Raw genomic sequence first — 13922 nt, 5'->3', positions numbered from 1 at the left:
AAATCAATTGTTGTTTTTTTTTTTTTTTGAAAACGCGCCCTAAAGCTATCCAATTTCAACAGTTAAAATAAGTAATATCTATCTTAGTAATACACATTAAAACCATAAAAAATAATTAAGCGGCCTTATTACATTTAAAAGCCCAAAACTTCAAACGTAAATAAAAGGATGTCCAGTTCACCAGAAGAAAATCAAACTTTCAGAATCGGTGGCCACTCAAATTCCCTCACGACTCCAAGCCCACTATGGTTGGGGATTTCTGCGTGGATGAAAATAAAAGGGTGAGTTTGGGGAAACTCAGTGTGTAAGAAAACCCATTCAAAGCCTAAGTCACTCAAGCCCATTGGGCCTAAGCCCATTCAGTAATGAGTGGTCTTGGGCCGAGCCCTTTTCAGATTACAATAAACGGGCCTTAGCCCTTATTCAGATAACAAGATGGCCCATAGGCCCATTTCAAAATACATGCAACATCAAGAAACATATGCAAGCCCATTTGGGAGACTACTCAACCCACCAACCACTACACTCCACCGTACTAGCCATACACTCCATGTAGGAATAGCTCAACCCACCCAAATTTAACACTCCATAGTTGCGACCTTGCACGCTCATTATCGATAAATTGAGGCAAAGCCTCCAAGACGTGGACAAGCCACTTTCAAGACTTCCTCGTCAATATCCCAAATCCCATGCATCGAGATAATAACAACATGGCATGCAATAAATAACAACAATCAAACATGCATTTAGGTCAATTTAACCCTAGGGGTATTTGGTAATTTATCTCCTAGGGGTAAAAGCGTAAATTTTCCACTTTTAAAGGTATTTCAAGAATTTATCTATTTTAGGGTTTTTCATGCATATTCCTACCTTTCACGTACTAACAGAATCACTACCGAGGGTTCTTACCGAATTGGGCCCGTTGGCCCATCATTCTAGTTTTGACCCATTAAGCTCAAAAATATCGAGGGCACAGAAATCATGCACTTTGCAGTCCAAACATTACAGCTTACCAAAAACATTAATCGATTTACCTCACGAGCATTCGCACACTCGCAAATCTACAAAATACCGGTATTTGGCATTTCGGCTTTTCGACTTTTGCCGATCTAGACTAAGAAATAGGGTGTTAGTTACACACCTGTTTGCGACGATATGCTGACGAGATCCACACACGAACCGCCTACAATTGGATTACTAACACGTTAATCTAACTATTCAAATACAAACTACGTATTAACCCCTTACGATATTCAGCCAACCACACCTACAGATCATAGTAAGCTTATAAGAAATCAATAAGCAACTCATTAACAAATTTTTGTCAATGTTTACCACATAATCATAATTTCACTGCAAGTTGTCTTCCTGAGCAACAGTCACTAAATCATTTATAACTGGAGCTACGAAACTCCAAATCAAGTGCCGTTAATTTTCCTGAAAATAGACTCATATATCTTCTATCCATAAAATTTTCAGAATTTTTGGTATGGCCAATCAATACCAGATTTTTCTTAAAGTTTCCCATGTTTCACTGTTTGACTAATCTGACCACTCTTCATTACAAATAAAATTTCTCATTGTACAGAATTCAAAATATGTTCTAGTTTATTTAATTTGAAACTAGACTCATTAAGCTTTAATTACATAATTTATTCACCTTCTAACTCATCTCTCACAATTTATGGTGATTTTCCAAAGTCACGTTATCTGCTGTGTCCCAAGCAGATTTATTACCAAATCACTCTTTCACACATAACTTGCATGCATGTTATTTAAACATGTATATCACCAATCAATCATCACATATATATGAGTTTACTTAAGTATAGTCTCCATTTCATCATTTTAAAGCACAACATGTTAGCCGATTTTTCCCCTTAGCATCTAAGGCACATGCATGCTCATTTGTTTGGCTCAACTTCACCTATCTTCCATTTTTCATCAAAAGAACATGAAACAACAACCATTTCCTTCATTTTAATTCATGACCAAATGCTCACAACACAACCAAAAACCAAAATATGCTTCAGGAGTTAAGGTAGAATTAAGAAGAACTCATGAACATCAAGATAGAAGCAAACTACCATGAACTTACCTTCAATTTTTTTCCCCAAGTGACCGAACATTCAATAGCTTTCTCCTCTCATTTCTCTTCTCTAACTCTAGGCTATGATGAACAAAGATGGACAAAACCTTGTTCTTTTCACCCATTTTTCTTTTAATAAAATTTCATATTTCATCCATTTAATTCTTTAATACAAAAGACATGAAATGCCCATCATGGAACATTTACCTAAACCATTATCATGGAACATTTACCTAACCCATTATCATGGAATATTTACTTAATCCATTATCATGGAACATTTACCTAACCCATTATCAATTTGTACCATGAATTATGGATATCAAGTACTCATATTGTCTACAACAACATGATGGCTGGCCACTTCATGTAAAATGGGAGGTTTGTCATGCAAATCCTCCTCTTTTGCACTCCTATTTATTTGGCCACTTCAATTTAGCCTATAGCATTTTCAAACATTTTCACATAGGTTCTATTTTATAATTTCACTCACAAATGACAAAATCAAAGCATGAAATTTTGCCAACATTCACAGAATTCCCGAATATTGGGGCGTTACAAAAAACAACCCATAAAAAAAATTAATGGAAGGATTAATCTACACATTTTAAAATATGTAAAAAATAATTTATCTATTTTTTTCATAAAATACAATTCACCCCTATAGGGTTTCTTTTGTACTTTTACCGAGTCAACGTAGAGTTAAAAAAACTTACTAATAGTGTCTTGAATAATTCAATATATATATCTTTTTCGAGTTTTAGTACATATTCCCCAAACACAACCACCGACTTTCATAATTTTTGCTTTAACCCTCTTATTTCAAGACAGTGAATGATCCAGGGATCTTAATAAACGGGTATTAGGTATTATCTAACTCTATTATGATGTAGTACACAGATGGAAATTTATTTTATAGATTTTTTTCATATTATTTATGGCTCTGTTTAATTAAAAAAGATAAATTATTTTTATTTAAAATTTAGTTCAAATGTACATTTAATACGAGATCACAAATAATATAATTAAAAGAGTCTATAAAATAATTTCTCATGTTTCACAATCTTAGTTTAAATTTTAATTATATGTCAAATATGACAATAGAATAAGTTAATTGCACGTTAATATTTTTTCGATTTTATAATAGTGTATGAAAATATTTTAATATGTTTTTTCATAAGTTTAATATGTATTTCATAGAAAAATCATAACCTACACACAAAATTTTCGTGTTCAAATATTTTAAATTGAATTAATAATTTTCTTGAAAAGGCAATTTTTTTATTACCTTTTATGGGGCTGGAATGACTAACTCGATTGTTAATAGGGCTTAAAGCTTAAATGAAATTATTTAACTAAGATGGCAAAGCCCTTACATGCGTCTGGTTTACCTTTGCTATAATTATAAGTTTAATAATAAATACAAATATAAATAATACAAATTTAAATAATGATGTGGAAATACAAGTTAGAGAGCATCATTCCATCTACACGTGAAACTATTTAAATAATTCTAAATAATATATATATTTATCTATATTTAAATTATTAAATTAAAATTTATTAAAATTCTTTATATATATAAAGTAAGTTAGATAATTAATAAAAATATATTAAATTTTAATCAGTATATTAAAAAATACGTAAAAGAAATGTTTTAAATAAAACCGTTGAATCATCCAATAAAAAGGGGGAGGTGAGCATCGTAAGTTCGTAACACGTAACGGATAGATTACTCTTTAAATAAATCCAATCTTTTTATAATAATAATAGATATTTTGGTCTCCAAGAAATTTACCTCTTTTTCATTCAAAGTCGGTCACCCCACGCATCACGTCTCCCTCTCCTCTCCTTCCGTCTCGTCACATCTCATGGAAACAAAAGGCATTTGAAACCCACACTCTCAACCTACTTCCGTTACCAACACTCGCTCACTCACCGCCGGCACACCCTTGAATCACGCGCCTCTTGGGCGAGTGTTGCTGCCATAGTTGAACTGATGCATCACGTCTCGTTTCAAACTTTAAATTGGCCTCCACTTCCATATGCAACTCCCGAGGCAGCAACTCATTAAAACATTTCATTTCTTATCCTCTACAAATTAGCCTCACCTACTCTTTGTATTCAAAGTAAAATTTCTTAAATTAGTTTATTTAAAGAGTAAATTATTTATTTTATTAAAATTTCTCTTTTATTACTGTTAAAATAAATTTTACATTAAATATGTGACAATATATAATTATCTGAATATTCAATTAATTATATCAATTTTAAGGATAGAAATATGGATGAAATCCTTGATAATAAAAAACAATTTATTATTTAATTTAACATATATAAATTAATTTATTAATTTTAAATAAACTCCTAATATAAAGATTTTTATATTTGACTTTTATTAATTAATTAATTTAAGTATATTTCCAATAATGAGTTAATTTCATTAAATCTTTTTAAATTGTTATTTTCTTAGGTAAAATGTATTTAAACTATTGACCTATCTTAAACTGATTTTTAAATTTTAAGATGTTTTAACTTTGAATTAAATTTAGTATAGTATATTCACATCGGGTTAATTATTTATTTATATTAAATTATAGAGTAAAATTTTAAAATTAAAATATATCTTAAGTAAGATTTTTAAAATTGAATTGGTGGTCGAAATAGTTAGACGATTGATTTGTATGGTTGGATTGAATAAATCATTAGAAGAGAAAAAACATTTTTTAAAAAACTAGTTCAATCGATTTTTCAGCTTGGTTCAACTTGTCCATACTAATTTGTAAGTCAACTAATCTGATGCCTCTTTTCAAATTAATACATCAATCGGTTCAAATAACTATGACTTTAACTCTCACACTTCGTAGATTTGAAATTTAATTCTCCTACTTTTATTTTCAAAAATTTAATCTCTCTACCTTTTTATTTATAAATCTACTTCCAAAGTATACATAAGCACGTAACATTTTAATTGAAAATTTAACGATATTAATTATTTGAACTAATTAATCACATTATAAAATATAAAACCAAAATATGTTAAAAATTAAATTATAAAGATTAAATTTCAAATTCAAGCATATTAGAAGTAGCAAAGCTAAAATTAACAGCTTTTATAAAATGTATAAAGAAAAAAATGGTGAATATGTGCCATGTGTTAGCATGAAGAAAGATCGTTTAGACCTTATTTAATACATATATAGATTTTAAATATTAATATTGTACAATTTTACTACTTTCAACATAAGCATTGAATTTTATATGAGAAAATATTTGATACGTCGTCAATAGAGTTTTTAAATTTCACAAGTTGTGTTAGGTATTGAGTGATTATATGTGTCATATAGAGTATAATAAATTATCAAAAATAAATATATAAAATAAATGAAATATATGACAATTTTTTAACTTCGCTTTTAGAGTTCAAAAAAATATATTGTTAGTATATCAAATACTCACTTATTTTGGGTTTGTATTCAGTATACTGACAGTTTTTTTTTTCACAAGCAACCTTAAAAAATTGTCATTTATCATTTTCAATGATTTATTGTTTAATATTTTACTATACTCCTATAAGACACTTCTTGGTGAGGTTTTAGATTATACAAGTAGAGTCAAAGAGTTGATATGTGTCCTATAAATGTATAGAGAAATATTAAAACATAAATATTTAAAAATTAGACACATGTCAATTTTTCTAATACTGCTTGTGAATTTAAAAAAGTATAATGTCAGTGTACTAAATACTAACCCTCATATATAGAGTGTAGTGTGTTTAAATAGTAATTGTTTGATATGTGAATTTTTTTAGACTTTATAAGCGGGTTAGAAGTGTGGCAAATGTCATATATATATTTATTATGCTTGTTAAATCTTATACATAATTATGAAGTCTAAAAAACTTCACAAGCGGCGTTTGAAATAAATTTTCATGTTTAAAACATGTTAATCAAATTGTAAATATCAATATACATGTTAGATTGGGCATGTATTCGAAAACAGAAAATGAAAAATAAAATTTTGAAATATATATTTTAAAACACTTAGATTGGATCGATGTATAACATAGATGTTACATTTTGACAATTAGATCATCTATGTTATATATCAAAATTTTGATGGAGTTTGAATGGGTCCCAACTTAACGTGAAATTACTAAAAAATTATTCTTTTATAATAATAAATATTATTTCGAGAGTATTTATATCTTTTATGTATTAAGAATTGTAAGATTTTAACCCTAAACATTTTGTTGTTAATAACTGTACCACCTCAGCTAAAATAACATTTAAAATTTCATTAAATTTTCTTTATATATAAAATTATTACATGAATGTTTTACCTACATTATGACGTGCCATAATTTAGTTTGTTTAATTATACACTACATTACATTTGAGTACTTAATTATAATATTTTAAATATTTATGATTAATTTAATTTAAATCCTAATTTAAAATGTCTTATTCACTTAACCCTTTACACAAATGATTTAATTTGACATCTCAAGTTGCTAGCAAGGTATTAAGATTTTAAAATAATAGAAGATAGTAATGGTTAAATTTCCTTTTGATCCTTTAAATATGTAAAAATTATTAAAATTATATTTTATAAGGGCTGAATGAAACTATAAAATTATTACCAAAAAGAAAATGAAACTTTATAAAATCAGTGAATTGGTTTGACATGATGATTGTTGTTGGTGTTTTTTCGTTTTGTTCCACCAAGTCAGTGTATACCGTTAATTCCATCTTTTGGATAGTACATGACACAAATTAGACTGAGACCAACTCCATTCGATTGGACAACGTTACCCTTCCGGAGGAAACATTTTAATTATTATTTAGAATATCAATTAAAATTTATAAAATTTTACACTGCAAAAATTAAATACGAAATATAATTGTATTTCATAATTAAAATGTGGAATTTGAAAACTTACTTATTTCGTAATTTTAAAATTATTTATATTAGTTTGAATAAATTAGAATATTTCATCTATTTAAAAATATATTTTCTAAAATTAAAATTAATTTAATCTTTTAAATAGTAAGTGATAAGTAACTATATAATATTAACACTTTTCAAAAAAATTAAAATATTAAATGTTGAAATTTTCTTTTCGATTGAAATGAAAATTTTAATGGTTTATCGAACGCACTTTTTAGTCTCTAAATTCAATATATTTTTCACATTAGTCCATAAATTATTTTTGTTCACATAAATCTTTGAATTTGATATATATATTTTTTGAAATTGGTACTTAAAGTTAGATTTCATTAAATTATGATGATGTGGTACTACAATATTTACCTTATCTTATCTAAATTTTAAAAAATAAAATTGAAAGTATTTATAACTTTATTCTTTAATATTTTTAGATCTTAATTAAATTTTTTAAAAATATTCAAATAATGCTTTTACAATAAACATGAAGTAGAAATAATTTAAAATTAAATGAATAAAATTGTGAAAATTAAAACTAAATGTTAATGGTATAGGCTGTCGAGTGTGGACTATGTATGCTCTTTTATCATTTTCAATGCGACTTTTCATTGTCTTCACTTTGATAGGTTCGATAACCAGTTGTTAATACTTTTGTCCTACCAAACAGCTTTTGGCTCAGTCAGGTCCTAAGCAATCAAATTCAAAATATGTCCTTTTTTTTTTCCCCCCCTTACTTGCATACAATCAAACACCTAGAGCTTGCAACTTGCTAAATGTTTTCCCTTTTTAATTAAAATGATCGACATAAAACTATTGGGTTTTTTTATTTAAATAATACAAAAATAAAATTAATAACTGAAATAGTATGCCGATTAGATTATTTACCAAAATAGTATAGTTTTATTGGTGTTGCCTATCAAATTGGCGGTACTGGATTGAAATGTAATGATCTGAAGTATTCAGGGACTTGATGTGTAAATTTTTCATTTTGAGTGGCTGCTAAAAGAAAAGTGAAAGGATGCACAGTGTGGCGACAACTTTAAATGTGACTAGTTACCTTGTAAGCCCTCCTTATTATACCCTTTCAATTCATTATATTGTGTTTAAACTAGCCCTTAACCTATTTTTGTAGTTAAATAAGCCATTAATTTATGATTTTTACTCATAAAGGCCCTTTATTTTAATATTAAAGTAAATATATTTTGAATTTCAAGCTCTTATCTTAATTTTCTATTGATACAATAAAATTATATACACTTTAACATCAACATAAAATCTAAAAAAGTAATTAAAATTTTCAAAAGCGTAGTTAAGAATATCATGTATATAAGCACTCAAGAAATTTAAAATTTTATTTTTATTTAATAAACTATTCCCATCAAATTCACATAAACATAAAATGTGAACTAGTTTATATTTTTTAAATAGTTGTACTTTCGGTAAAATATATTTACTTTAATATTAAAATAAACGGATTTTATGAGTAAAAATCATAAATTAAGGGCATATTTAACTACAAAAATAGGTTAAGGGCTTGTTTAAACACAATCTAGTGAGTTGAATAGGAATAAAAATAAAATAATAAATGAGGGTTTACAAGGCAATTAGCCACATTTAAGGTTTAGTGCCGCTACACTATTAGGCGGCGCACTTTTACTTTTCTTTTTCAAGCAGCCACTCAAAATGAGAAAATTGCATATCAAGTCCCTGAATACTTTAAATCATTATATTTCAGTCCGGTGTTGCTAATTTGACAAGCGACACGAGTAAAACCATATCATTTTGGTAAATAATCTTATGGGCATACCATTTCGATTATTAATTTTATTTTTTGCATTATTTAGGTGAAAAATTACAGTTGGGTTAATTTCCTCGTACCCAGAAATTATTATTCAAATTTTAATGTAAATTATATTTTAACTTATTAGTACTGTACCAATTAAAATTTTCTATCAATTTAGTCATTTTTCAATTGGGTGTTAAATGACGGTTTAGACTTAAAACACGCGATAAAATTGTAAAAACTTGTGTATCTATTGCAATTACGATTTAGATCAGACGTGTTAAAAACATACGGTGTTAATAAAATCTATAAGATAGTGGGCTTTTTTACCTGTATAATACAAATTAAAAAATTAAATACTGAAATGATATGCCAATATCATTATTTACCAAAATAGGGTGTTTAAAACAATTTCAGGGATGGAGGAGAGAGATGAACGACATCCATGTTTTTTTAACACAATAATTGAAACATCATTACAAAATAAATTTTTAAAATAATTTTTAATAGTGGAAAGGAAGAAAGATATTTTCTAAGGGTGGAGGGAAAGAGATGTGTGGCACCAGTATAAAAAATTTATTTTTTGGTTGAAGGAGAGAAATGAGCATCATTAGTAGTAGTTTCTAGCGCAGAAATACGATTTAAATGGTGGAGGTGAATTTTGTACCATTTTGTTATTTTTTGAAGAATTATTGATATTTTAACAAGTATAAACAAATCAATAACAACATATTTTGAAGAATTACTAATATTTTTACACATATTTTTCAAAGCAGTCTTTTTTTTTCATTCTTTATCCCAATAATGATTTTTATTACATAACATATCTTTAACATTTGTGAAATGTAATTCTTTTACCACAATAATCCAAAAATAAAATGAATACCAAAATTGATCACCATAAAAATTTCAAGCAAATAACTCATTTCGATATTTATTTTGTAAACCCATTTTGGTATTTATTTTTGTGTTTTTTTAAATATTTTTACGGTGATCACTGTAAATTTTTTAAAAATTAAATACCAAAAGGATCACATTTAGATTTAAAACATGTGATAAAATTGTAAAACTTGTGTATCTATTGTAATTACAATTTAAATCTAACGTGTTAAAAATATACGATGTTAATAAAATCTATAAGATAGTGTTTAGTACTCAACTATTTAGAAATGTAATATTTATGATAATATTTTAAATCCATTAATCTGTTAAATACTTATTTATTAATGAATTTGAAATTCTTTAAACATGTTTTATATATATTTTTAATAAATATTATAATGAATATTAATAAATTTATTCATAATATATGCATTTCATTTTACCATTTACATAATAATTAAAATAAAATCTAAAATTTTAAATCCATATTCTTAAATAGAGCATAGGGAAAAAGGTAAAAATATAAACTACCACTACTTACCTATACTATATATATTAAGATTTTGGTAGAATTAATGCCATTTAAGTGTCAATTCAATTATTAAATTATCGTAAGTTTTTTAAACAAAATCAATGAATATTATCGGGCAAAAGGTTAGTGAACTTTAAACAATAATTTGATAATCAGTACAATAAATCAGTACTTAATGACGAATAAAAAATACTTTAAATTAAAATAAATTTAATAATCAATATTAGAAATAAAAAATTATTTAAATTCTAATTTACGAATTCGTAACAATCTTCCTAAAAAGTTGAATTATAAAAATAACTTTTTAAATAATTAAATAATTATTTTAAAGTTGAAAGATGTAAAATTAAACTTAATAATAATTTAATAATTTTGGATGGAATTTACCCTAAAAAGTAACTTCATTAATTAAATTGAAACAAGTGTTTGACTTTAAGCTTTATCAAATCAAAGGAGTGCATTGGGGTGGGTGTTAGAGAAACTTGGGTGCCCAAATCCTGTCCTCCCTGGTTCGTATTTGACAGCATGAGAGAGAAAATCACTCCCCAAAAAAAAAAAGTTGGCAAGTACGGTGTTTTGTAGCTTTGCATGCAGAAAACGATAGATGGGGCAGGGCACAATAATGAGATGCGGTTGAATAAAAGAGAGAGAGAAAATTGCTTTTTACTATTTTGTCTACTACTGTGATGCGAATGTTGGAAGCATGGAAGCAAAAGCAAAGGCCGAGAATGGCGGCAACCCATCCCCTTATAATCTCAAATATCTATAAAACCCCATATCCATCACGCGCTCTACACTCCACCACACTCAACGATACGTATCACCTAGTCATTTAAAGAGAAGAGATTTGCTTGGTGGTCTCCTTTGAAGAGAAAAAAAAAAAAAGGATAGTCTTTGGCTTTAAGTTTTTTCTTTTTTGTTTTGGGTTCCACTCACTGTCTGCATATTCAAAAGGGATGGAAAAAGGATTTTCCTAAATGGGGAAAGTGGTTTCAATATGGGTATTGGCTGGAGTTTAGCGTTTCAGACAAGGTAGCTAAAGAAAGTAGTAGCATTGAAGCTTTTGATTTTGGGTTTGTGAAGCTTTTCAAAGTAGTGGTGTTATTGTTATTTAGTACCTAAGAAGATGATGATGGCCAACTATGATAATCATCATCATCACCGTTCATTTCCATCATATGTAGTTGGTTATGATGATGTTGATGCTGATGATGGTCCCACGGGTAATAACAACAACAACAGGCCTAAGACCAGTAATATATACGATGTTTTGGCTAGCAGTGATTGTAGTTCTGGTTTTGCTGCTACTGTTGCTAGTGGCGGTGCAGTTGGTGTAAGGATATTACAGCAGCCTTTTGACATTTCCCCCACTTCAACCTCCACTGCTCACACCGCCTTCAAATCCCCAGGTAGAAAATTTTCCTTTGCTTTTTATTTTTATTTTTATCTGCTTGGTTCCCTAAAGGAAAAGGAAAGAAAAAATTTGACATCTTTATTCAATGAGTTATGGCAGAGAGTAAAGTTTTTTTTGTCTGTTTGACTGACAGAGGAGATGTTTTGATTTTGTGTAACAACAGGAGGGATGGCGGCTTCTTTGGAGTTTCCTTTCACGTTTTCACAGTATAAGGAGCTTCAGAGACAAGTTATGATATTCAAGTACATGAAAGCTTCCATTGCTGTGCCTCTTGATCTTCTCATACCCACTATCAGGAGCCCTCTGTTTCAGTTGCTTCCCATTCTGCCAGTAATCTCTTCATAACTTGTCTTTTTATTACATCAATTATGGGATGGGATGTCTCGGTTTTTGTTCATGTGGCAATAGATGTGAAATTTCTGGTTTTTGGGTTGTGTGGACAGTGGGAAGGTTTTCTGGTAGAGAGGGCATATTTAACTACAAAAATAGGTTAAGGGCTTGTTTAAACACAATCTAGTGAGTTGAATAGGAATAAAAATAAAATAATAAATGAGGGTTTACAAGGCAATTAGCCACATTTAAGGTTTAGTGCCGCTACACTATTAGGCGGCGCACTTTTACTTTTCTTTTTCAAGCAGCCACTCAAAATGAGAAAATTGCATATCAAGTCCCTGAATACTTTAAATCATTATATTTCAGTCCGGTGCTGCTAATTTGACAAGCGACACGAGTAAAACCATATCATTTTGGTAAATAATCTTATGGGCATACCATTTCGATTATTAATTTTATTTTTTTGCATTATTTAGGTGAAAAAGTTACAGTTGGGTTAATTTCCTCGTACCCCTGTAAATTATTATTCAAATTTTAATGTAAATTATATTTTTAACTTATTAGTACTGTACCAATTAAAATTTTCTATCAATTTAGTCATTTTTCAATTGGGTGTTAAATGACGGTTTAGACTTAAAACACGCGATAAAATTGTAAAAACTTGTGTATCTATTGCAATTACGATTTAGATCGACGTGTTAAAACATACTGTGTTAATAAAATCTATAAGATAGTGGGCTTTTTACCTGTATAATACAAATTAAAAAATTAAATACTGAAATGATATGCCAATATCATTATTTACCAAAATAGGGTGTTTAAAACAATTTCAGGGATGGAGGGAGAGAGATGAACGACATCCATGTTTTTTTTAACACAATAATTGAAACATCATTACAAAATAAATTTTTTAAAATAATTTTTTAATAGTGGAAAGGAAGAAAGATATTTTCTAAGGGTGGAGGGAAAGAGATGTGTGGCACCAGTATAAAAAAATTTATTTTTTTGGTTGAAGGGAGAGAAATGAGCATCATTAGTAGTAGTTTCTAGCGCAGAAATACGATTTAAATGGTGGAGGGTGAATTTTGTACCATTTTGTTATTTTTTTGAAGAATTATTGATATTTTAACAAGTATAAACAAATCAATAACAACATATTTTGAAGAATTACTAATATTTTTACACATATTTTTCAAAGCAGTCTTTTTTTTTCATTCTTTATCCCAATAATGATTTTTATTACATAACATATCTTTAACATTTGTGAAATGTAATTCTTTTACCACAATAATCCAAAAATAAAATGAATACCAAAATTGATCACCATAAAAATTTCAAGCAAATAACTCATTTCGATATTTATTTTGTAAACCCATTTTGGTATTTATTTTTGTGTTTTTTTAAATATTTTTACGGTGATCACTGTAAATTTTTTAAAAAATTAAATACCAAAAGGGATCACATTTAGATTTAAAACATGTGATAAAATTGTAAAACTTGTGTATCTATTGTAATTACAATTTAAATCTAACGTGTTAAAAATATACGATGTTAATAAAATCTATAAGATAGTGTTTAGTACTCAACTATTTAGAAATGTAATATTTATGATAATATTTTAAATCCATTAATCTGTTAAATACTTATTTATTAATGAATTTGAAATTCTTTAAACATGTTTTATATATATTTTTAATAAATATTATAATGAATATTAATAAATTTATTCATAATATATGCATTTCATTTTACCATTTACATAATAATTAAAATAAAATCTAAAATTTTAAATCCATATTCTTAAATAGAGCATAGGGAAAAAGGTAAAAATATAAACTACCACTACTTACCTATACTATATATATTAAGATTTTGGTAGAATTAATGCCATTTAAGTGTCAATTCAATTATTAAATTATCGTAAGTTTTTTAAACAAAATCA

The 13922-nt window shown here is 27.6% G+C and overlaps 1 protein-coding gene across 1 annotated transcript; it reads left to right on the top strand.

Moving 5' to 3' along the window:
- Positions 1–10680: 10680 nt before the first annotated feature.
- On the top strand, positions 10681–11992 carry LOC128285534 (growth-regulating factor 6-like). The gene is made up of 2 exons (XM_053023003.1): positions 10681–11642; positions 11811–11992. Exons 1-2 carry the CDS (start codon positions 11360–11362, stop codon positions 11990–11992), a joined length of 465 nt encoding a protein of 154 aa, XP_052878963.1. The 5' UTR covers positions 10681–11359.
- Positions 11993–13922: the final 1930 nt, after the last annotated feature.

Source organism: Gossypium arboreum, chromosome 12 (assembly GCF_025698485.1).
Source record: "Gossypium arboreum isolate Shixiya-1 chromosome 12, ASM2569848v2, whole genome shotgun sequence".
In the NCBI taxonomy this organism is placed as follows: Eukaryota; Viridiplantae; Streptophyta; class Magnoliopsida; order Malvales; family Malvaceae; genus Gossypium; species Gossypium arboreum.
This window is presented reverse-complemented; position numbering and strand designations above follow the sequence as displayed.